We start from the raw sequence: 26,379 nt of genomic DNA, 5'->3' as shown, positions 1-26,379 counted from the left end.
CTGTGAAGAAAGGGATCTGCAGCTTGATCAGATGTTTCAAAAATTTATACAAAGAGGCTATCCTGTGGAGGAATTAAGAAAGGCTAGGTTAAAAGCTTTAAGCAAACCACGTGAGAGACTCCTGGAACCTGGGTCTGAGAAGCAATGTAAAGGGAGATATCCCTGGGTTACACAATATAATTCCAGCAGTCCTCAAATAGCTAGAAATGTCAAAAAGCTATGGCCTATTGTATCTACAGATAAAGAGCTGGGTGAGGTTTATCGGTCTAAATTACTGTTTGGTTATTCCAAAAACAAGAGTATAAGGGATATGGTTGTGAAGACTGATTTATCTAAATTTAAGTCATCCAAAACACACTTTTTATCACGTAAAAATGGATGTTTCCATTGCAGTGGGTGTGTAACCTGTAGCTATTTAAGCACAGGTGATACATTCCAACACCCACAAACTGGGAAAAAATACTTTATATGTTACCCGTTATCATGTGATTCTAAATTTGTAGTTTATCTGATTACATGCCCCTGTGGTATGACATATGTGGGGAAAACTGATTGTGAATTTAAGATCAGAATGGCGCAGCATCGATATGCCATTAGGGAAGCTTATAAGGTGGGCCACAGTGATCAGCCTGTGGCCAGACACTTCTTATTGGCAAAACACAGTATTGCAACTTTGCGCTATAAAATTATCGATCAGGTCCCAGGAAGTTTGAGGTGAGGAGATAGATCGAAGAAATTACTACAGAAAGAGGCGATGTGGATATTTAAATTAAACACACAATTCCCGAAGGGTTTAAATGAGTCTCTTAGTCTTAGATGCTTTTTGTAATACAGGGTGTCTAGACTCTATGATACATTTGTAACAATTTAAACAAACTTGAGCTATGAGTTGTTACGTTTTTAATGATACATAGTCTTAACAAGAGATAGAAGAACTAGCCCTGCGGCAGGGGACATATCTTAATGTTAGATTGATACTATGTTGTTTAAAATATTGGTAGTAACCAGTTATATATGAGTGAGTCCCTGTATAATCTTTGCTAGAGATGTCGGAAACAGCGCTGCTATATTTGCTCTTATAAAGTATTGCACATGTAGTGTGTTTACATTTTTATATGGTCGTAACGGAGTGGTTTCTATGGTAACCTCTCTTTTCAGCCCCAACACGTCAGCTGGTCGGATCAAGGTATGTGTCACTTCCTGGTGGACATGACCGGAAACCGGGCGGCGTGATTGGAGGCAGCGAGGAGGACTGGTGTGGGCTTAAGGTATTTAAACACTTTATTTTTGTTTGTATTGTTATCCTGATGAAGGGGCTGCGACCCCGAAACTGTTGATATGATGACAGCACTGCAATAAAGATCTTTATGCACTTTTGAAAGACTCCAAGTGCCGCCTGTTTGGGAAATTGTATTGCGGGTTCTATACCCCGATTCTGGAAGGCACGGGAGCAAGGAGAAATACCGTTGGTGAGCGGGTGAGTGCCGGGTCATTCAGATTATATATATATATATATATAGAGATATATATCTCTATATATATATATATATATATATATATATATATATATATAGAGATATATAGAGATATATAGAGATATATAGAGATATATATATATATATATATATATAGATATATATATATATAGATATAGAGATTATATATATATATATATATATATATATATATATATATATATATAGATATATAGATATATATATATATATAAATATAAATAGAGGTGATAAAAGCGCTACTACCAATGTTATTCAATATAAAATGACAATTTACAATATAAATGCTTAATTTATACCAGAAACAAGTGACAATTAAAAGTTCAGAATGTTCTTATAGGTGTTTGTATTATCGCACCCCAAATAGAGTGGCAGCAGGTAAGTTTTCAAGTGACTTATATTTCTGTAAGTGCAAATAATAAGAATTTACTTACCGATAATTCTATTTCTCGGAGTCCGTAGTGGATGCTGGGGTTCCTGAAAGGACCATGGGGAATAGCGGCTCCGCAGGAGACAGGGCACAAAAAGTAAAGCTTTAGGATCAGGTGGTGTGCACTGGCTCCTCCCCCTATGACCCTCCTCCAAGCCTCAGTTAGGATACTGTGCCCGGACGAGCGTACACAATAAGGAAGGATTTTGAATCCCGGGTAAGACTCATACCAGCCACACCAATCACACTGTACAACCTGTGATCTGAACCCAGTTAACAGTATGATAACAGCGGAGCCTCTGAAAAGATGGCTCACAACAATAATAACCCGATTTTTGTAACTATGTACAAGTATTGCAGATAATCCGCACTTGGGATGGGCGCCCAGCATCCACTACGGACTCCGAGAAATAGAATTATCGGTAAGTAAATTCTTATTTTCTCTATCGTCCTAGTGGATGCTGGGGTTCCTGAAAGGACCATGGGGATAATACCAAAGCTCCCAAACGGGCGGGAGAGTGCGGATGACTCTGCAGCACCGAATGAGAGAACTCCAGGTCCTCCTTAGCCAGGGTATCAAATTTGTAGGATTTTACCAACGTGTTTGCCCCTGACTAAATAGCCGCTCGGCAAAGTTGTAAAGCCGAGACCCCTCGGGCAGCCGCCCAAGATAAGCCCACCTTCCTTGTGGAATGGGCATTTACATATTTTGGCTGTGGCAGGCCTGCCACAGAATGTGCAAGCTGAATTGTATTACACATCCAACTAGCAATAGTCTGCTTAGAAGCAAGAGCACCCAGTTTGTTGGGTGCATACAGGATAACAGCAAGTCAGTTTTCCTGACTCCAGCCGTCCTGGAACCTATATTTACAGGGCCCTGACAACATCTAGCAACCTGGAGTCCTCCAAGTCCCTAGTAGGCGCAAGGCACCAAAATAAGCTGGTTCAGGTGAAACACTGACACCACCTTAGGGAGAGAACTGGGGACGAGTCCGCAGCTCTGCCCTGTCCAAATGGACAACCAGATATGGGCTTTTTTGAGAAAAAAACCACCAATTTGACACTCGCCTGGTCCAGGCCAGGGCCAAGAGCATGGTCACTTTTCATGTGAGATGCTTCAAATCCACAGATTTGACTGGTTTTAAACCAATGTGATTTGAGGAATCCCAGAACTACGTTGAGATCCCACAGTGCCACTGGAGGCACAAAAGGGGGTTGTATATGCAATACTCCCTTGACAAACTTCTGGACTTCAGGAACTGAAGCCACTTCTTTCTGGAAGAAAATCGACAGGGCCGAAATTTGAACCTTAATGGACCCCAATTTGAGGCCCATAGACACTCCTGTTTGCAGGAAATGCAGGAATCGACCGAGTTGAAATTTCTTCGTGGGGCCTTTCTGGCCTCACACCACGCAACATATTTTTGCCACATGTGGTGATAATGTTGTGCGGTCACCTCCTTTCTGGCTTTGACCAGGGTAGGAATGACCTCTTCCGGAATGCCTTTTTCCCTTAGGATCCGGCGTTCCACCGCCATGCCGTCAAACGCAGCTGCGGTAAGTCTTGGAACAGACATGGTACTTGCTGAAACAAGTCCCTTCTTAGCGGCAGAGGCCATAAGTCCTCTGTGAGCATCTCTTGAAGTTCCGGGTACCAAGTCCTTCTTGGCCAATCCGGAGCCATGAGTATAGTTCTTACTCCTCTACGTCTTATAAGTCTCAGTACCTTAGGTATGAGAAGCAGAGGATGGAACACATACACCGACTGGTACATCCATGGTGTTACCAGAACGTCCACAGCTATTGCCTGAGGGTCTCTTAACCTGGCGCAATACCTGTCCCGTTTTTTGTTCAGACGGGACGCCATCATGTCCACCTTTGGTATTTCCCAACGGTTTACAATCATGTGGAAAACTTCCCGATGAAGTTTCCATTCTGCCGGGTGGAGGTCGTGCCTGCTGAGGAAGTCTGCTTCCCAGTTTCCATTTCCGGAATGAAACACTGCTGACAGTGCTATCACATGATTTTCCGCCCAGCGAAAAGTCCTTGCAGTTTTTGCCATTGCCCTCCTGCTTCTTGTGCCGCCCTGTCTATTTACGTGGGCGACTGCCGTGATGTTTTTCCCACTGGATCAATACCGGCTGACCTTGAAGCAGAGGTCTTGCTAAGCTTAGAGTATTATAAATTTACCCTTAGCTCCAGTATATTTATGTGGAGAAAAGTCTCCAGACTTGATCACACTCCCTGGAAATTTTTTCCTTGTGTGACTGCTCCCCAGCCTCTCGGGCTGGCCTCCGTGGTCACCAGCATCCAATCCTGAATGCCGAATCTGCGGCCCTCTAGAAGATGAGCACTCTGTAACCACCACAGGAGAGACACCCTTGTCCTTGGATATAGGGTTATCCGCTGATGCATCTGAAGATGCGATCCGGACCATTTGTCCAGCAGATCCCACTGAAAAATTCTTGCGTGAAATCTGCCGAATGGAATTGCTTCGTAGGAAGTCACCATCTTTACCAGGACCCTTGTGTAATGATGCACTGATTTTAGGAGGTTCCTGACTAGCTCGGATAACTCCCTGGCTTTCTCTTCCGGGAGAAACACCTTTTTCTGGACTGTGTCCAGAATCATCCCTAGGCACAGCAGACTTGTCGTCGGGATCAGCTGCGATTTTGGAATATTTAGAATCCACCCGTGCTGTTGTAGCAGTATCCGAGATAGTGCTACTCCGACCTCCAACTGTTCCCTGGACTTTGCCCTTATCAGGAGATCGTCCAAGTAAGGGATAATTAAGACGCCTTTTCTTCGAAGAAGAATCATCATTTCGGCCATTACCTTGGTAAAGACCCGGGGTGCCGTGGACAATCCAAACGGCAGCGTCTGAAACTGATAGTGACAGTTCTGTACCACGAACCTGAGGTACCCTTAGTGAGAAGGGCAAATTTTGGACATGGAGGTAAGCATCCCTGATGTCTCGGGACACTATATAGTCCCCTTCTTCCTGGTTCGTTATCACTGCTCTGAGTGACTCCATCTTGATTTGAACCTTTGTAAGTGTTCAAATTTTTTTAGATTTAGAATAGGTCTCACCTAGCCTTCTGGCTTCAGTACCACAATATAATGTGGAATAATACCCCTTTTCTTGTTGTAGGAGGGGTAATTTGATTATCACCTGCTGGGAATACAGCTTGTGAATTGTTTCCCATACTGCCTCCTTGTCGGAGGGAGACCTTGGTAAACCAGACTTCAGGAGCCTGCGAAGGGGAAACGTCTCGACATTCCAATCTGTACCCCTGGGATACTACATGTAGGATCCAGGGGTCCTGTACGGTCCCAGCGTCATGCTGAGAGCTTGGCAGAAGCGGTGGAACGCTTCTGTTCCTGGGAATGGGCTGCCTGCTGCAGTCTTCTTCCCTTTCCTCTATCCCTGGGCAGATATGACTCTTATAGGGACGAAAGGACTGAGGCTGAAAAGACGGTGTCTTTTTCTGCAGAGATGTGACTTAGGGTAAAAACGGTGGATTTTCCAGCAGTTGCCGTGGCCACCAGGTCCGATGGACCGACCCCAAATAACTCCTCTTCCTTTATACGGCAATACACCTTTGTGCCGTTTGGAATCTGCATCACCTGACCACTGTCGTGTCCATAAACATCTTCTGGCAGATATGGACATCACACTTACTCTTGATGCCAGAGTGCAAATATCCCTCTGTGCATCTCGCATATATAGAAAATGCATCCTTTAAATGCTCTATAGTCAATAAAATACTGTCCCTGTCATGGGTATTAATATTTTTAGTCAGGGAATCCGACCAAGCCACCCCAGCTCTGCACATCCAGGCTGAGGCGATCGCTGGTCGCAGTATAACACCAGTATGTGTGTATATACTTTTTATGATATTTTCCAGCCTCCTGTCAGCTGGCTCCTTGAGGACGGCCCTATCTATAGACGGTACCGCCACTTGTTTTGATAAGCGTGTGAGCGCCTTATCCACCCTAAGGGGTGTTTCCCAACGCGCCCTAACTTCTGGCGGGAAAGGGTATACCGTCCATAATTTTCTATCGGGGGGAACCCACGCATCATCACACACTTCATTTAATTTATCTGATTCAGGAAAAACTACGGTAGTTTTTTCACATCCCACATAATACCCTCTTTTGTGGTACTTGTAGTATCAGAAATATGTAACACCTCCTTCATTGCCCTTAACGTGTGGCCCTAATAAGGAATACGTTTGTTTATTCACCGTCGACACTGGATTCAGTGTCCGTGTCTGTGTCGACCGACTAAAGTAAACGGGCGTTTTAAAACCCCTGACGGTGTTTCTGAGACGTCTGGACCGGTACTAATTGTTTGTCGGCCGTCTCATGTCGTCAACCGACCTTGCAGCGTGTTGACATTATCACGTAATTCCCTAAATAAGCCATCCATTCCGGTGTCGACTCCCTAGAGAGTGACATCACCATTACAGGCAATTGCTCCGCCTCCTCACCAACATCGTCCTCATACATGTCGACACACACGTACCGACACACAGCACACACACAGGGAATGCTCTGATAGAGGACAGGACCCACTAGCCCTTTGGAGAGACAGAGGGAGAGTTTGCCAGCACACACCAAAAACGCTATAATTATATAGGGACAACCTTATATAAGTGTTTTCCCTTATAGCATCTTTTATATATTTCTAACGCCAAATTAGTGCCCCCCCTCTCTGTTTTAACCCTGTTTCTGTAGTGCAGTGCAGGGGAGAGCCTGGGAGCCTTCCCTCCAGCCTTTCTGTGAGGGAAAATGGCGCTGTGTGCTGAGGAGATAGGCCCCGCCCCTTTTTCGGCGGGCTCGTCTCCCGCTCTTTAATGGATTCTGGCAGGGGTTAAATATCTCCATATAGCCCCCGGAGGCTATATGTGAGGTATTTTTAGCCAAAAAAGGTTTTCATTTGCTTCCCAGGGCGCCCCCCTCCCAGCGCCCTGCACCCTCAGTGACTGCCGTGTGAAGTGTGCTGAGAGGAAATGGCGCACAGCTGCAGTGCTGTGCGCTACCTTAAGAAGACTGAGGAGTCTTCTGCCGCCGATTCTGGACCTCTTCTCGTTTCAGCATCTGCAAGGGGGCCGGCGGCGAGGCTCCGGTGACCATCCAGGCTGTACCTGTGATCGTCCCTCTGGAGCTAATGTCCAGTAGCCAAAGAAGCCAATCCATCCTGCACGCAGGTGAGTTCACTTCTTCTCCCCTAAGTCCCTCGTTGCAGTGATCCTGTTGCCAGCAGGACTCACTGTAAAATAAAAAACCTAAGCTAAACTTTTCTAAGCAGCTCTTTAGGAGAGCCACCTAGATTGCACCCTTCTCGGCCGGGCACAAAAATCTAACTGAGGCTTGGAGGAGGGTCATAGGGGGAGGAGCCAGTGCACACCACCTGATCCTAAAGCTTTACTTTTTGTGCCCTGTCTCCTGCGGAGCCGCTATTCCCCATGGTCCTTTCAGGAACCCCAGCATCCACTAGGACGATAGAGAAAAATAATGTTCACAGATGGTAAAACTTTTTGCACCTTCGGTGAGCGAGAGTAGTGCCCATGAATGGGAGCCTCCCCTCGTCTGCATGAGCCAATGCGGGGGCGCGCACAGGAAGTCTGACGAGAGCGCGCAGGAGATGTCGGCTCGTTAACCACTGGTGTGCATAGTGAAGAACGACCGGGACCTGGGCCAAATGCTGTTGAGCCTTGTGCTTGAACAATAATACGAGAAATACAGTATTCAGTGCAGTACTGTAGTCTGATGCCTGGTGGATTGTTCAATTTGAAAAGAGAACCTTCTGTAAGAGACTGTTTCCTGGGCTGCAGCATCAGTTAATGTACCTTAATTTAGAAATACTCAAGAGGAATATTATGTGGCCCTTGGGATAAGCACATTCGCTGACCTAGGTGACCTAACCCCCCCTACAACAAACACAACTGGGTACAGTGTGCAGCTGTGAAAACATGGTGGATACTCAAGCCTTTTAAAAATAACTCCCATTCTCCAATACACAAGAAAGAAAAAAAGTGAGTTGTTATCCTAATCATTACACTTTTCTTCTTAAAAAACACTCACTATTTTTTAGTCTATTTTTGAATAAGCACGATTAGTTTTTTTGCTTACAATAAGTTTGCACTTTGCACTCAGCACTTTGTGATTACACAAAGTCACTTTTAAGATTATGACAATACTGGATACTGATACATCCCTCCTCTCCCATTGTGTTTAAATACTGCACCTCGATGAGTATATCTACACTACTACAAGGGATAGAGGAAGAATACCCAAGAAAGACCTTACTACAGGCAAATACTCCTTGGATATCTGGTACGCACGTAAGAATTTACACAGCTGTAAAAAGCACCGAAGGCGCAAAAAGTTTTACCATCTAGGAACACATACATATACACACACACACACACACACACACACACACAGATAGAGATAGATATATATCAGAGATTATACTGTACGTGTCACGAGATTTCTGTTGCTGATGCGATATGGCAATAGGTATATGCAGGTACGCATCCTATATATACAGGGATACCATATAGTCTCTGGGTTCCATAGCCAGTACAATGGAGCGCAGTGTTTCCATACGGAACTTGGACACACTCACAAACTTGTTCAGTGATTTGAAGTGGAGTATAGGCCGGAAAGACCCATTGGGTTTCGGAACTAGAAACAGGGTTGAGCAGAAACCTCTGCACTGTTGGACAGAGGTACCGGGCACCACCACTCCTGCATTCAGGAGGGAACTCACAACCTTTTGCAGAGCTTGCTCCTTTAACGGATCCCAAGGGATAACTGTGGTGCAAAACTGGTGAGGGGGACGTCTCTTGAAGGAGACTGCGTACCCATGAGAGACAACTTCCCGCACCCATGCGTCTGAAGTGGTCTTTAACCAGACCTGGGTGAACTGCAGAAGCCGGCCTCCCACCCTGAGGTTCCGTCATACGGCAGGCTTGTCTTGTTTAGAAGCAGGCTTACGGGCTGCCCAGGATTGTTCAGACTTTGGCTTTGCGGTTTTGGGAGCATGCCTGACCTTGTGCTTTCCCTTGAGGCCGAAAGGAACGAGAAGTAGTACCCTTTGCCTTCTGTGCAGAAGGATTAGTATTTGGGAGAAAAGCAGTCATAGCAGCTGCTTACTCAGACACAATTTTATTCAGGTCTTCCCCAAACAAAATGTCCCCCTTAAAGGGGAGTACCTCCAAGGTCTTTTTGGAGTCTAGGTCCACCTTCCATGACCTCAACCACAGAATACAGCGAGCCAGGACAGACGTATTCAACACCTTGGCTGCCAACACACCCGCCTCAGCGGACGCGTCCTGAATGTAATAGGCTGCGGTGGTAATGTGAGACAGGTATTGTCTGCCATTGGTAGATATATCCTCGGGCAGCTCTTCCTCTAATGCCTGAACCCATGCTTTAATACCTTTTGCAGCCCAAGAGGCTGCAATAGTGGGTATATGTACAGCACCTGTAAGGGAGTAAATAGATTTCAGGCATCCCTCCACACACTTATCTGTCGGTTCCTTCAGTGAAGTGGGTGAAGAGTGGATGACACCACTAGGCGGGTGACATGAAATTCCACTGGCGGTGAATTTTCCCACTTGTTACACAACTCTGCAGGGAGAGGATAGCGAGCCAATGCCCGTTTAGACAGAGGGAATTTCTTCCCTGGATTAGACCAGGGTTCCTGCCTGATGTCCACCAAAAAGTCAGAATGGGGTAATATGTTTAAACAGCAGAAGGTGGTTAAAAATCTATGTTTTCTTAGCCACAATAGTGGAATCCTCATCATCAGTGATTTGTAGGATCTGCTTAATAGCAACCACTAGGGCAGGGACATCAATTTGCAATGGAGAATCCTTGTCAGAAACACCTGATTCAGTGTCTGAAAGGACAGTATGCTCCCCCTCCTCTTCAGATGAAACATCTGAGAGATTCGTGGATTGTGAGGAGGAAGCAGCCTGCTTAGATGACCCAGAGACACAGGAGTGAGCTGGAGTAGATTTTTGTCTGACCAAGGATTGATTTAAATGCTGCAACTGGTTAGACAAATTTTCCACCCAAGGCACAGGTGGTTCCCATGGGGGGCGTAAGGTGTTCCACCAGAGTAACCAGTAGGTTTGTGAACGCAGCCCAGGGTGGCTCCTGATTGGTTACAGGAGCTGCGGACTGACTGGGAGGAGATGTATGACACACAGAACACAGACCATCATACAAAACTTCCACTCTGGTAAACCCTTGGCGCATGCTCTGCATGATGCAGGAGCGTCCAGACTTACTGCCCTTCTTGTTAGACACTGTACACAAATGCAACAACAGAGCGGTTTAGTACAATAAAGCCAGACAGAGTACAATACCTGCAAATAAATCCGTTAGCATGTGACTGAATACACAGTACACAACACATGCAAATAAATCCGGTATTATGTGACTGAGTACACAGTAGAATACACGTAATGGGTAAATACTGTGACACACTATATATATGACCCAGACGCACCTAGTCCCTTACGGTACAGAATATAGTGATATATATATCTGGGAAATACTGAAAGCGAAACCACACGGCACATACAGGCACAAACAGTCAAGGCAATGCAGATAATTATTAGGATAATAAAACTGCACTGGACTAGTATATGTACAGATATATACATAACACAGTGCGGTCCTAGACCAGAGGTATATCTCAGAATACTCTTACAATATATCCTGTAATAGGAACACTCTTTCTTAACTAACGCTGTCTGTATAAAGACATGTAGAATACTCAAGTGTTTATAAAGTCACAGCGCTGTATACAGGGGAGACCTTGCCCTGCAGTCCCGGAGACCAGCCGCAGCTATGCTTAGAAGATGGCGCCCAGCGTCTCAATCAGGGAGTGAGGGAGATTGTGAAGCAGCTCCAGGGTGGGAAAATCAGCATTAGATGGCTCCCTGGGCCGGGGGAGAGGCTACAGGTCAAGCACCACCTCCCCTATGCTGGACTTTCACCCCGGGTACCGAGAGCCTTATTAAATGGGGTGTTTGTACACCTGACCTGTACTCAATACGCCCCGATGGTCTAGTGGGGTCCCTGCTTGGTGACAGTGTCCAACGCCAGCGTCGCGGTCAGTCTCCCTAGACCGTGACAGTAATACGATTAAACGGCGGGTCCTGCCTGAGGGACCCCCTTACCTCCTCCCCGTAGCAGTTGCGCGACCCAGGAGAGCGTTTGCGGCCATGTGCCCCATAGCCAGAGCGTCTCCGCTGCAAGTACCCGGGAACAGGCAGCAGGAGTATGCGACACCGCTTGGGAGGTGATGGAGCTGCAGCACTGAATGTCACACTGTTAATCAGAGCTGCAGCCCTTGAAGTCTTCTTAGAAAGCTTTTCAGGGCTGCTCAGTGCAGCCCTCCTGTTAAGTGACCTGCTGCTGCAGGCACCAACTCGAAACTGCTCACAGTGCCTGGAGGTGGGGTTATAGAAGAGACCCCAATGCATCCTGGGACAGCCTAAAGCTTTAGCCTGTTGGTGCCTCTGGATCAAGATCCACTCTACACCCCGAAGTTTGTCTGTGGAACACAATGTACCCTGCTGCAGAAATGTTAAACTTTTAAAAGGCTAATTTGCTTAATCAGCTCTTGGTTCATGTACTGGGCGGTGTTCATATACTAGATGGTCAAAATGCAGTACAAACTGCACGGTATCCTGATGAAAGATCGACAATGTCTAGGTCATGGGTCTTCAACTTGTGGCCCTCCAGCTGTTGTGGAACTACACATCCCAGCATGCCCTGCTCAGTTTTAGCATGCCTAAATAGCAAAACTGTGGCAGGGCATGCTGGGATGTGCAGTTCCATAGCAGCTGGAGGGCCGCAGGTTGAAGACCTATGGTCTAGGTCAACACCACATGGTCAACAAATATTAAGTTGACAGATGAATGGTCGACAGAGCTTAAGGTCGGCAGGTACAATAGGTTGACATGGAAATGATAGACAAAAATGGATGACACATTTTTTCAAAATTTGTAGGGTTAGAGTTAGGCACTAGGGGGAGGGTTAGGTTTAGTTGCCGGAGGGGCATGGTAAGGCACAGGGGGAAAGTTAGCGTTAGGCTACGATAAGGGACGGTTAGGGTCATATTTGGGCTAAAAACAAAAAACATGCGTCAACCATTTATCTGTTGACCATGTGGTGTTGGCCTATTGTCTACCCTAGATATTGTCAATCTATTAAGCCACACCCAAACTGCAATGCATGCACAGCCTACACCAGGCCTGGCCAACCTGTGGCTCTCCAGCTGTGAAACTATACATCACAGCATGCTCTGCCACAGTTTTAGCATTTCCTAATAGCAAAAGTGTGGAAGGGCATGCTGGGACTTATAGTTTCACAACAGCTGGAGAGCCACAGGTTGGCCAGGCCTGTCCTACACTTTTAAGTGCTCTGGAAAGTCTATATAAATTCCATTCACACCCTGGGCCTAATGCAGAGTTGTACAGAAATCAGACATGCATGGTCCCACACTACATGCATAGAAAACATAAATGCCTGTATGCAGTTGTACGCATCTTGTAGCATGCCACCATCTGTGCGTTTGGTTTGCTACTCATCAGTGCGCACCTGCTTTAGTGGTAAGACCCTCTGTGTGCAAGTAAATGATTTCCAGATCAGGCATCAGGATGATTGATCCTGATCTAGGCTAAGGCACCTTCTCTGTTCATATACCAACACTGCAGCATTCCTGATGTGTGTGCTGTACTCTGTATTCTGTGTTGTGAATGCAAGGGCCTTCAAGTCACACCACGCTTGCACATGCATGCCAAATGGTGAACAGAGCCTTACAGTTACATGTTTCACCAATACATAATTCATTTTTGCCATTTATTTTTATCTTGTTCCGATAGCTTTGTCACTTTTCCTACAGCCATAACTCTACAAGAAATGTCTAGAGAAGAAAAAGATTTCAAGATGTGAGTATGGAGAAACAAAATAAAATAAAAAAAATAAAATATAATAATAATATAATAATAAAGTCCTTGTTCACCTGGAACTCGTGCCCTTTCTTCTGGGCAGCTCGTGGTAGTGTTGGGCTGACTCGTGTTTTCAGCTCTCTCAGTTCCAGTTCGCCTTTGGAGGAGTAACACAATTCATCGATCACCCCCACCACATATATACCATCAAGCTCGCCAAACACTGGAAACTCTCGGATACGGCCACCTATCATCAAACACAGGGTAACAATTACTATAAGTTGTGTAAAAGTGAAATACAGTCACTAGTGTGCCCAAAATGAATTAATTTCAATGTCCATGAAAACTTATGGCATTTTCTGCCAATGTTGATGGCTATACAAGATTCATTGTGAAAAAATAACTACATGTGTGTCCACATACATCTAGCCTCCTAGTGTGTTAAACATCACTTCTAGTCACGCCATGTCGTGGCGTAACTTGGTAGCGCAGAGCTTCTTTTTGTGCGACTTTTTACATTAAAATTAGTATTTTGATGCATTGCTATGTGAATAGGATTAGAGATGAGCGGATTCGGTTTTACTCGGTTTTACTCGGTTCTCAAAACCGAATCTTATTGGCTATCCAAAACACGTGACATCCGTGAGCCAATAAGATTCGGTTTTGAGAACCGAGTAAAACCGAATCCGCTCATCTCTAAATAGGATGCACAAGTAGCTTATGCTGATTAAAATGATATGCGGCATGCAGAACCGTAACTTGACATTTTGGTGCCGTGTGACAGAAAGTGAATTGGTGCGCCTCCCCCACCCATACCTAAACTAGGTCCAGAGCCTATGCACTGTGAGCTGAGCACACGGCACACAATTAGTTACACACCTAGCACCACCACACTACAGCACATTTGCCACACATAAAGTGCAGCTTGTTCCAGAAGCCTTACCGAGGGACTGAAGAAGAGTGCATTGCGGGACAGCTCAGAGTTCCAGGGGAACTGGCCGCACGCTGCCGCTGCAGGAAGCTTCTCTGCCTGCCCTCTCACTGAGGAGATACAAGGAGCAGCTGCCACGTGATATGGTTTAGCTTCCTGTTCAGACCTCCGTCCCCCAAAGGATAACAAAAACCTGTCAGCTACGGGCAGCGCACGGAGGGGAGGGAGTTGTGGAGGATTCGCTGCGGCTGAAGAGGGAGCCCGGAGAGGCCGGAGCATGGAGGTGTTATGTATGTAACAAAAGCAGGAACCGGACGCACCTCACCGCAACTAGTACTGTAGCTAGCGCCGGTGGTTGTGGGGATGCCAGGCATGGAAGGAGACTGTAGTGCAGCACAGCCCTGCGGGTTCTGCCAGCGGTCCTACACCCACAGTGCATATGCGCTGTGGGCCAAGCACCGCTGGCACACACCTAGTTACGGCCTGTTTCTGTCTGTGATCAATTTTTGTTTAATAAACATATTTTTCAAAGTTGTATTTTTTTTTTTTTTTTTTAAATACATGTTATTAGTATGCCTTGTAGAAGCATGGGTAAAATCTTTATTAGTATGGCAGAAACAGGTATGAAGTGATTATTTATCAGATACATTAAATATATACTACTTGAAAAGTAATGTTATAGGAATACTATAGGAATGAAGGTTTACAGTAAATGAAGGTATACATTTAAAAACGAGATTTATGGTAAGAACTTACCGTTGTTAAATCTCTTTCTGCGAAGTACACTGGGCTCCACAAGGAATTACATCGGGGTGTAGAGTAGGATCTTGATCCAAGGCACCAACAGGCTGAAAGCTTTTAGCTGTTCCCAAGATGCACAGCACCGCCTCCTCTATAACCCCGCCTCCATGCCAGTGAGCTAAGTTTTTTTAACCAGCCCAATGCAGTAGCAGGTACCAGAGACGACAACCGATCGTAGCCAATTACACCACACGCTCACCTCAGGAGAGGGTGTCAGCGGCCATGCCAATACCTACCCAAAAAAGCTAAAGTGCGTCAGGGTGGGCACCTTATGGAGCCCAGTGTACCTCGCAGAAAGAGATTTAACAACGGTAAGTTCTTATCATAAATCTCGTTTTCTGCTGCGGGGTACACTGGGCTCCATAAGGAATTACATCGGGGTTGTCCCAAAGCAGTTCCTCACGGGAGGGGACGCACTGTAGCGGGCACAAGAACCCGGCGTCCAAAGGAAGCATCCTGGGAAGAGGCGGTATCGAAGGCATAGAACCTTATAAACGTGGTCCCTGAGGACCACGTAGCCACCTTACACAATTGTTCAAGGGTCGCACCACGGTGGGCTGCCGAAGAAGGTCCAACCGATCGAGTAGAATGGGCCTTAATGGTAACAGGAGCTGGACGACCTGCCTGTACATAAGCATGTGCAATCACCATTCTAATCCATCTAGCCAGAGTCTGCTTGGAAGCAGGCCAGCCTCGTTTGTGAAAACCAAACACAAAAAGAGAATCCGATTTCCTTACGGAGGAAGTTCTCTTCACATAGATACGGAGAGCCTGTACCACATCCAAAGACCGTTCTTTGGGAGACAACACAGGAGAATTAAAGGCCGGAACCACAATCACTTGGTTAAGGTGGAAAGAAGGCACCACCGTAGGCAAATAACCAGGCCGCGTTCGAAGAACCGCCCGGTCACGGTGAAAGATCAAATAGGGAGACTTGCAGGATAAGGCACCCAAGTCCGAGACCCTTCTAGCTGAAGCAATAGCCAGCAAGAATAGGACCTTAAGGGAAAGCCACTTAAGGTCAGCACTTGCAAGGCCTCCAAAACCACCGACAAGTCCCAAGGGGTCACAGGCGGCACATAAGGAGGCTGAATCCTCAACACACCCTGAGGGAATGTATGGACATCAGGTAGGGTGGCAATCTTTCTCTGAAACCAAACAGACAAGACAGAAATGTGAACCTTGAGGGAGGCCAGACGCAGGCCTAAGTCCAGGCCCTGTTGTAGGAAGGCCAACAGTTTGGCCGTGCTAAACTTGAAAACTTCATGATTGTGAGACGCACACCAAGTAAAGTAAACATTCCAGACCCTATAGTAAATCCGAGCAGAAGCCGGCTTACGGGCCTTCAACATAGTTTGAACGACCGCCTCATAAAAAACCCTTGGTCCTCAGGTCGGAAGCCTCAAGAGCCATGCCGTCAAAGCCAGACGGGCCAAGTCCTGGTAAACACAAGGGCCCTGAACAAGGAGATCTGGTCGTTGTGGAAGTAGAAGGGGACAATCTAGCGAGAGGCCCTGTAGATCGGAGAACCAGTGCCGTCTGGGCCACGCTGGAGCTAGCAGAAGTAGGTTTCCTCCTTCTTGCTTGAACTTCCGTATTACTCTGGGCAGGAGTGACACTGGAGGGAACACGTACGGCAGCCGAAAGTTCCATGGGATTGACAGAGCATCCACGAACGCTGCTTGAGGATCCCTTGTCCTTGCTCCAAATACCGGAACCTTGCGATTGTGTCGAGACGCCATCAGGTGCACATCTGGGAGGCCCCACTTGTACACTAGGAGTTGAAACACCTCTGGATGTAGGCTCCATTCTCCGGCGTGCACATCCTGACGACTGAGATAGTCCGGAATGAATACTGCTGATATGGCTGGCAGATGGCATTCTGCCCACTGAAGAATCCTTGATACTTCCCTCATTGCCATGCAGCTTCGAGTGCCACCCTGATGATTTATGTACATCACCGTGGTGGCGTTGTCCGATTGCATCTGAACAGGTCTGTTCTGTATGAGATGCTGGGCCAGTGTCAACGCATTGAACACTGCCCGCAGTTCCAGAATATTTATCAGGAGTAGAGACTCCTCGTTAGTCCACCGACCATGAAGAGAGTGTTGTTCCAACACCACACCCTAACCCCTCAGACTGGTATCCGTTGTCAGGAGGACCCAGTCGGATATCCAGAACGGACGGCCCCTGCTCAATTGATGGTCCTGCAGCCACCAACTCAGTGACAGGCGGACCTACGGAGATAATGAGATCATGTGAGATCTTATCCGGTGAGGCAGGCCGTCCCACTTGGTAAGAATTAACTTCTGCAGAGGGCGATAGTGGAACTGAGCATACTCCACCATGTTGAAAGCCGACACCATGAGACCCAGAACTTGCATTGCCGAATGAATCGACACTCGCGGACGAGATAGGAAGCATCGAATCCTGTCCTAAAGCTTCAGGACTTTCTCCTTAGACAGGAACAACTGTTGGTTGTGAGTGTTCAATAACGCTCCCAGATAAAACATGCGTCGAGCAGGAACCAGGGAGGATTTCTTCCAGTTGATCAGCCACCCGTGGGCTGTCATGCACTGGACCGTCAGATTGAGGTGACACAGGAGAAGTTCTGGGGAATTTGCCAGGATCAAAAAATCGTCCAAGTACGGTAGGATCCTGACCCCTTGACGGCGGAGTGTAGCCGTCATGACCGCCATTACTTTGGTGAAAACTCAGGGAGCCGTTGTCAAACCAAAAGGGTAACGCCCGAAATTGGTAATGAAGGTTGCCCACCGCAAACTGCATGTACTGTTGATGATAAACCGCAATAGGAATATGCAGGTAGGCATCCTGTATGTCCAGGAAGACTATATAGTACCCAGGGTCCATGGCCAGAACAATAGAGCGCAGAGTTTCCATACGAAACTTGGAGACCTGCACATGCTTGTTCAAGGACTGCAGATTGAGAATGGGCCGCGAGGACCCGTTCGGTTTCGGGACTAGAAACAGCGTGGAATAGTACCCCTTGCTTCTCTGAGTCAGAGGCACCTGTACCACCACTTCTGTGACCAGGAGGAAATGTACCACTGAGTGCAACGTGTTTGCTTTTGCCGGATCCAGAGGCACATCTGTCAGGCAAAACCGCTGCGGGGGACGATTCTTGAAGGGTATGGCGTAACCTCGAGCGACGACTTCCCTCGCCCAGGCATCTGAAGTGGTCTTCAACCATTCCTGGGCAAAACCTAGAAGTCAGCCCCCCTCCCTGGGATCCCCCAGAGGGAGGCCAGCCCAGTCATGCGGCAGGCTTGTCAGTTTTGGAAGCTGGCTGACGGGCAGCCCAGGCACGCTTCGGTCTGGGCTTGGCAGGTCTGGAAGCACGAGTTTGCTTTGGGCACGCATGACCTTTTGTTTTCCTGGAGGACAAAAGGGCAGAGGGAAAGTACTTTTAGCCTTCTGTGTTGAAGGAGCCGTACTAGGTAGGCAAGCTGTTTTAGCAGTAGCCAGATCAGCCACTATCTTATGGAGGTCTTCTCCGAAGTGAATGTCTCCCTTGAAAGGAAGCACCTCCAGGGTTTTCTTGGAATCCATATCCACCGACCAGGATCTCAACCAGAAGATATGTCTAGCCAAGACGGACGTAGTAGCAGCCTTGGTCGCGAGCACCCCAGCATCGGAGGCCGCCTCCTTAAGGTACAGAGAAGCCATGGCAATATACGAGAGAAGCGTTGGAAGGCAGTTCCGCCTCAAGTTCCTGAGCCTACGCCTCAACAGCTTCAGTAGCCAAGGTCGCTGCAATTGTTGGCCTATGCACAGCCCCCGTTAGGGTATAAATCACTTTTAAACAGCCCTCCACATGACGATCCGTCGGTTCCTTCAGAGAGGTGACGGTAGTTACTGGCAGAGCAGAGGAAACCATACACACCACATGAGAATCTACAGGCGGAGGGGTTTCCCAATTTTTACATACCTCCGCAGAGAGAGGATAGCGAGCCAACAGTCTCTTATTCGGTGTGAATTTTGTCCCCGGATTTTCCCAGGATTCCTGACGTATGTCAACCAGGAGTTCAGAATGGGGTAAAACTTGTTTAAACCACATTCTTACGTTTAAACCTATCCAGTTTCTTGGAGACAGTCTCAGGCTCAGGATCATCAGACACCTGAAGGATGAGCCCGATTGCCTCAATCAAATCCGGGACATCCACCAATGACTTCCCTTCCCCATCAGACACATCAGTGTCTGTGAGGTCAGTATATGCACCGTCCTCGTCATAGGACGTATCTGGAATAGCAGTGGATCGGGAGGAGGTACTGGCCCGTTTAGAAGACGACTTAGTCTTAGGCGGGCGAGAGTGACACTTCGATTTAGTCATAGATCGATTCAAATGCTGTAACCGAGTGGAAAGCTGATCCGCCCATGGCGGGTTCACAGCAGGGACCATAAACTGTTGCAGTGGCACAGGGGGCGTCAATTTAGTCACAAGCGTGTTTAACAATGTGGAAAATGTAGCCCAAGGTGGGTCTTGTGATGCCCCAGGTGCTACCGACCCACTGGGGGGGGGGGGGTAAGGAACCCCTGAACCTGAACTCTCAGCTGCCATATTATCCTCCGTTACGTCCACGGACTCACTACCATGCAGTGTGGAAGAAACCCCGGCGTTGTTGCCACGTGTAGCAGACATAACTATGGCCCTCATTCCGAGTTGTTCGCTCGCTAGCTGATTTTAGCAGCATTGCACACGCTAGGCCGCCACCCTCTGGGAGTGTATCTTAGCATAGCAGAATTGCGAATGAAAGATTAGCAGAATTGCGAATAGATAATTCTTAGCAGTTTCTGAGTAGCTCGAGACTTACTCCTACACTGCGATCAGATCAAGCCGTTTCGTTCCTGGTTTGACGTCACAAACACGCCCTGCGTTCGCCCAGCCACTCCCCCGTTCCTCCAGACACACGCGTTTTTCCCTGACACGCCTGCGTTTTTTAGCCAACGCCGGGAAAACGCTGAGTTACCACCCAGAAACGCCCCTTTCCTGTCAATCATTTACCGAACACCAGTGCGACTGAAAAGCGCCGCAGAAGCTACAGCAAAACAGCTAAGTTCTTTGTAAAATAACTAAGCGCATGCGCTCTGCGAACCTTGCGCATGCGCAGTAAGCAACTAATCACAGTATCGCGAAAATCGGCAACGAGCGAACAACTCGGAATTACCCCCTATGTGCACAATATTGGGCAACCTGGTACAAAGTATAGCAGCACTATACCTAGCAAGAACTCTCAGTAAAGTGTGCCTATGATAGCACAGACCGGGAGTTCAATATAGATTATATGGTGACTATAAATCACAAGTAAAAATACACCGTCAGTATCTCTTGTGATACAATCCTATATTAAACATAAAGGACAACCTGAAACACTTGGCCCCCTCAGGTATAGTAATATAGGAATAGCCTATAACATAGAAATACCATGTAATAAGGCAACCACGCAGCAGCTGCATGCACACACGCGTATATAGTCACAGGCATACCATACTGTGCATTGTTATATCACAGGGTGTTTGTACCAGACAACCCTGAATGTATGCACTCTCTTAACTAACACTGTCCCAGTGACAGATAGAATACTTAAGTGTCCTGTAGGAAGCACAGCACTGGCAATCAGGCAGTTCCACAGAGGAGGATTTGCCCTAGCAGTCCCAGGAACAGCAAGGCTCTGTCTGTAATGGCTGCTGACTGGGAGTGAGGGAGAGGGAAGCAGCTCCAGGGCTGGAACAGTGCTGAAATGGCGCCCTGGGGCTCAGGGGAGTGGCCTCAGGTCCGACCTGCTCCCTCTGCTGGCATCCCCACCGGGTGCGTGCGGGCAGTGTAAAAACGGAGGGTATAATAAAATGTCCCCTGACCTGTGCCCATAAATAGACCCTGGTGGCTAGTGGAGCAGCTACCCAGTATTCAGTGCGCTGCCTGCCTCCTACGGCCGTGCTGGTTTGCGGTAAAGTGCGGCACGGGAGCCCCTTACCTCCCCCTTGTCTGCGGCCCCGCGATCCGGGAGACGGCGGCGTGTGTGACTCACTGTTAGAAGAAGAAGCCGGCGCCTCCGCTGCAGTGACCCGGCAACTAGGGCGCGGGAGTATACAGAGCCGCTGGGGGTGATGGAGCTGCACGCAGGGAAGTCTATGAGACTTTGCCAGCAGCAGCCCTTAGTCTTCTTTTACAAGAATATCTTCTTTTCTGTAAAAATGAAGCTCTGAATAAGCTGCTTAAGGAAGCCTCCTTTTAAGTGCCTGCATACTGCATGGCACCAACTTACAAACTGAGCTCCCTGGGCATGGAGGCGGGGTTATAGAGGAGGCGGCGCAGAGCATCTTGGGAACAGTCAAAAGCTTTGAGCCTGTTGGTGCCTCGGATCAAGATCCTACTCTACATCCCGATGTGAATCCCTGTGGAGCCCAGTGTACCCCGCAGCAGAAAATAAGATTTTACTTACCGATAAATCTATTTCTCATAGTCCGTAGTGGATGCTGGGGACTCCGTCAGGACCATGGGGAATAGCGGCTCCGCAGGAGACAGGGCACAAAAGCAAGCCTTTAGGATCACATGGTGTGCACTGGCTCCTCCCCCCACGACCCTCCTCCAAGCCTCAGCTAGGTACTGTGCCCGGACGAGCGTACACAATAAGGAAGGATCTTGAATCCCGGGTAAGACTCATACCAGCCACACCAATCACACCGTACAACTTGTGATTTTAACCCAGTTAACAGTATGATAACAATGAAGTAGCCTCTAAAAAAGATGGCTCACAACAATAATAACCCGATTTTTTTGTAACAATAACTATGTACAAGTAATGCAGACAATCCGCACTTGGGATGGGCGCCCAGCATCCACTACGGACTATGAGAAATAGATTTATCGGTAAGTAAAATCTTATTTTCTCTAACGTCCTAGTGGATGCTGGGGACTCCGTCAGGACCATGGGGATTATACCAAAGCTCCCAAACGGGCGGGAGAGTGCGGATGACTCTGCAGCACCAAATGAGAGAACTCCAGGTCCTCCTCAGCCAGGGCATCAAATTTGTAGAATTTAGCAAACGTGTTTGCCCCTGACTAAGTAGCTGCTCGGCAAAGTTGTAAAGCCGAGACCCCTCGGGCAGCCGCCCAAGATGAGCCCACCTTCCTTGTGGAATGGGCATTTACAGATTTTGGCTGTGGCAGGCCTGCCACAGAATGTGCAAGCTGAATTGTACTACAAATCCAACGAGCAATAGTCTGCTTAGAAGCAGGAGCACCCAGCTTTTTGGGTGCCTACATATAAACAGCAAGTCAGACTTTCTGACTCCAGCCGTCCTGGAATTATATATATATATATATATATATTTTCAGGGCCCTGACAACGTCTAGCAACTTGGAGTCCTCCAAGTCCCTAGTAGCCGCAGGCACCACAATAGGTTGTTTCAGGTGAAACGCTGACACCACCTTAGGAAGAAACTGGGGACGAGTCCGCAGTTCTGCCCTGTCCGAATGGAAAATCAAATATGGGCTTTTGTAAGACAAAGCCGCCAATTTTGACAATCGCCTGGCCTAGGCCAGGGCCAACAGCATGGTCACTTTCCATGTGAGATATTTCAAATCCACAGATTTGAGTGGTTCAAACCAATATGATTTGAGGAATCCCAACACTACGTTGAGATCCCACGGTGCCACTGGAGGCACACAAGGGCTGTATATGCAATACTCCCTTGACAAACGTCTGGACTTCAGGAACTGAAGCCAATTCTTTCTGGAAGAAAATCTATAGGGCCGAAACTTGAACCGTAATGGACACCAATTTTAGGCTCATAGACACTCCTGTTTGCAGGAAGTGCAGAAATCGACCTAGTTGAAATTTTTTCGTGGGGCCTTCCTGGCCTCACCCACGCAACATATTTTTACCACATGTGGTGATAACGTTGTGCGGTCACCTCCTTCCTGGCTTTGACCAGGGTAGGTATGACCTCTTCCGGAATGCCTTTTCCCTTAGGATCCGGCGTTCAAACCGCCATGCCGTCAAACGCAGTCGCGGTAAGTCTTGGAACAGACAAGGTCCCTGCTGGAGCAGGTCCTTTCTTAAAGGCCGATGCCACGGTTCCTCTTGGAACAGACATGGTACTTGCTGAAAGCAAATCCCTTCTTAGCTCCCGAGGCCATTAGTCCTCTGTGAGCATCTCTTGAAGTTCCGGTTACCAAGTCCCTCTTGGCCAATCCGGAGCCACGAGTATAGTTCTTACTCCTCTATGTCTTATAATTCTCAATACCTTGGTTATGAGAAGCAGAGGAGGGAACACATACACCGACTGTTACACCCACGGTGTTACCAGGACGTCCACAGCTATCGCCTGAAGGTCTCGTGACCTGGCGCAATACCTGTCCCATTTTTTGTTCGGGCGGGACGCCATCATGTCCACCTTTGGTCTTTCCCAACGGTTCACAATCATGCGGAAAACTTCCCGATGAAGTTCCCACTCTCCCGGGTGGAGGTCGTGCCTGCTGAGGAAGTCTGCTTCCCAGTCGTCCACTCCCGGAATGAACACTGCTGACAGTGTTATCACATGATTTTCCGCCTAGCGAAAAATCCTTGCAGTTTTGCCACTGCCCTCCTGCTTCTTGTGCCGCCCTTTCTGTTTACGTGGGCGACTGCCGTGATGTTATCCCACTGGATCAATACCGGCTGACCTTGAAGCAGAGGTCTTGCTAAGCTTAGAGCATTATAAATTTGCTCTTAGCTCCAGTATATTTATGTGGAGAGAATTCTCCAGACTTGATCACACTCCTTGTGTGACTGCTCCCCAGCCTCTCAGGCTGGCCTCCGTGGTCACGAGCATCCAATCCTGAATGCCGAATCTGCGGCCCTCTAGAAGATGAGCACTCTGTAATCACCACAGGAGAGACACCCTTGTCCTTGGATATAGGGTTATCCGCTGATGCATCTTAAGATGCGATCCGGACCATTTGTCCAGCAGATCCCACTGAAGAGTTCTTGCGTGAAATCTGCCGAATGGAAGCGCTTCGTAATAAGCAACCATTTTTACCAGGACTCTTGTGCAATGATGCACTGACACTTTTCCTGGTTTTAGGAGGATCCCGATTAGCTCGGATAACTCCCTGGCTTTCTCCTCTGGGAGAAACACCTTTTCCTGGACTGTGTCCAGAATCATCCCTAGGACCAGCAGACGTGTCGTCGGAACAACTGCGGTTTTGGAATATTTAGAATCCACCCGTGCTGTCGTAGAACTACTTGAGATAGTGCTACTCCGACCTCCAACTGTTCTCTGGACCTTGTTCTTATCAGGAGGTCGTCCATTTTCTTTGAAGACGAATCCTCCTTTCGGTCATTACCTTGGTAAGGACCCGGGGTGCCTTGGACAATCCAACGGCATTGTCTTGAAACTGATAGTGACAGTTCTGTACCACGAACCTGAGGTACCCTTGGTGAGAAAAGGCAAATTTTGGGACATGGAGGTAAGCATCCCTGATGTCCCGGGACACCATATAGTCCCCTTGTTCTTTGCTATCACTGCTCTGAGTGACTCCATCTGGATTTGAACCCTTGTAAGTGTTCAAATTTTTCAGATTTAGAATAGGTCTCACCTAGCCTTCAGTACCACCATATAGTGTGGAGTAATACCCCTTTCCTTGTTGTCGGAGGGGTAATTTTATTATCACCTGCTGGGAATACAGCTTGTGAATTGTTTTCAATACTGCCTCCCTGTCGGAGGGAGACATTGGTACAGCAGACTACAGGAACCTGCGAGGGGGGAAACCTCTCGACATTCCAATCTGTACCCCTTGGATACTACTTGTAGGATCCAGGGGTCCTGTACGGTCCCAGCGTCATGCTGAGAACTTGGTAGAAGCGGTGGAAGGCTTCTGTTCCTGGGAATGGGCTGCCTGCTGCAGTCTTCTTCCCTTTCCTCTATCCCTGGGCAGATATGACTCTTATAGGGACGAAAGGACTGAGGCTGAAAAGACGGTGTCTTTTTCTGCAGAGATGTGACTTAGGGTAAAAAACGGTGGATTTTCCAGCAGTTGCCCTGGCCACCAGGTCCCATGGACCGACCCCAAATAACTCCTCCCCTTTATACGGCAATACATCTTTGTGCCGTTTGGAATCTGCATCACCTGACCACTGTCGTGTCCATAAACATCTTCTTGCAGATATGGACATCGCATTTACTCTTGATGCCAGAGTGCAAATATCCCTCTGCGCATCTCGCATATATAGAAATGCATCCTTTAAATGCTCTATAGTCAATAAAATACTGTCCCTGTCAAAGGTATCAATATTTTTAGTCAGGGAATCCGACCAAGCCACCTCAGCTCTGCACATCCAGGCTGAGGCGATCGCTGGTCGCAGTATAACACCAGCATGTGTGTGTATACTTTTTAGGATATTTTTCAGCCTCCTATCAGCTGGCTCCTTAAGTACGGCCCTATCCGTAGATGGTACCGCTACTTGTTCTGATAAGCGTGTGAGCGCCTTATCCACCCTGAGGGGTGTTTCCCACCGCGCCTTAACTTCAGGCGGGAAAGGGTATACCGCCAATAATTTTCTATCAGGGGAAACCCACGCATCATCACACACTTCATTTAATTTATCTGATTCAGGAAAAACTACAGGTAGTTTTTTCACCTCACACATAATACCCTTTTTTGTGTTACTTGGAGTATCAGAAATATGATACACCTCCTTCATTGCCCTTAACGTGTGGCCCTAAAAGAAAATACGTTTGTTTCTTCACCGTCGACACTGAAATCAGTGTCCGTGTCTGGGTCTGTGTCGACCGACTGAGGTAAATGGGCATTTTACAGCCCCTGACGGTGTTTGAGACGCCTGGACAGATACTAATTTGTTCGCCGGCCCTCTCATGTCGTCAACCGGCTTGCAGCGTGTTGACATTGTCACGTAATTTCCATAAATAAGCCATCCATTCCGGTGTCGACTCCCTAGAGAGTGACATCACCATACAGGCAATTTGCTCCGCCTCCTCACCAATATTTTCCTCATACATGTCGACACACACGTACCGACATACAGCACACACATAGGGAATGCTCTGATAGAGGACAGGACCCACTAGCCCTTTGGGGAGACAGAGGGAGAGTTTGCCAGCACACACCAAAACGCTATAATTATCCAGGGACAACCTTTATATAAGTGTTCCTCCCTTATAGCATTTTAATATATATACATATCGCCAAATCAGTGCCCCCCCTCTCTGTTTTAACCCTGTTTCTGTAGTGCAGTGCAGGGGAGAGCATGGGAGCCTTCCCACCAGCCTTTCTGTGAGGGAAAATGGCGCTGTGTGCTGAGGAGAATAGGCCCCGCCCCCTTTTCGGCGGGCTTCTTCTCCGGAGTTTTAGATATCTGGCAGGGGTTAAATACATCCATATAGCCTCAAGGGCTATATGTGATGTATTTTTCGCCATACAGGTATTATACATTGCTGCCCAGGGCGCCCCCCTCCAGCGCCCTGCACCCTCCGTGACCGCTGTGTGAAGTGTGCTGACAACAATGGCGCACAGCTGCAGTGCTGTGCGCTACCTGATGAAGACTGAGAGTCTTCTGCCGCCTGGTTCCGGACCTCTTCATCTTCAGCGTCTGCAAGGGGGGTCGGCGGCGCGGCTCCGGGACGAACCCCAGGGCGAGCCCTGTGTTCCGACTCCCTCTGGAGCTATGTCCAGTAGCCTAAGAATCCAATCCATCCTG

The 26,379-nt window shown here is 47.8% G+C and overlaps 1 protein-coding gene across 6 annotated transcripts in view; it reads right to left on the bottom strand.

Moving 5' to 3' along the window:
* Positions 1-26,379, bottom strand: part of EXO5 (exonuclease 5) — a 289,903-nt gene that overhangs the window by 28,152 nt on the left and 235,372 nt on the right. For 5 of the 6 annotated variants that reach the window (XM_063956019.1, XM_063956022.1, XM_063956021.1 and 2 more), the window contains one exon: positions 13,001-13,173. In XM_063956019.1, the coding sequence (XP_063812089.1) occupies positions 13,001-13,173 (173 nt within the window). Of the gene's footprint in view, positions 1-12,798; positions 12,902-13,000; positions 13,174-26,379 lie in introns of all 6 variants that reach the window. The other variant, XR_010241521.1, reaches the window with a different exon arrangement.

Source organism: Pseudophryne corroboree, chromosome 2 (genome assembly GCF_028390025.1).
Source record: "Pseudophryne corroboree isolate aPseCor3 chromosome 2, aPseCor3.hap2, whole genome shotgun sequence".
Taxonomy (NCBI): Eukaryota; Metazoa; Chordata; class Amphibia; order Anura; family Myobatrachidae; genus Pseudophryne; species Pseudophryne corroboree.
Note: the sequence above shows the minus strand (reverse complement) of the source record. Positions and strands in the feature narration are given on the sequence as shown.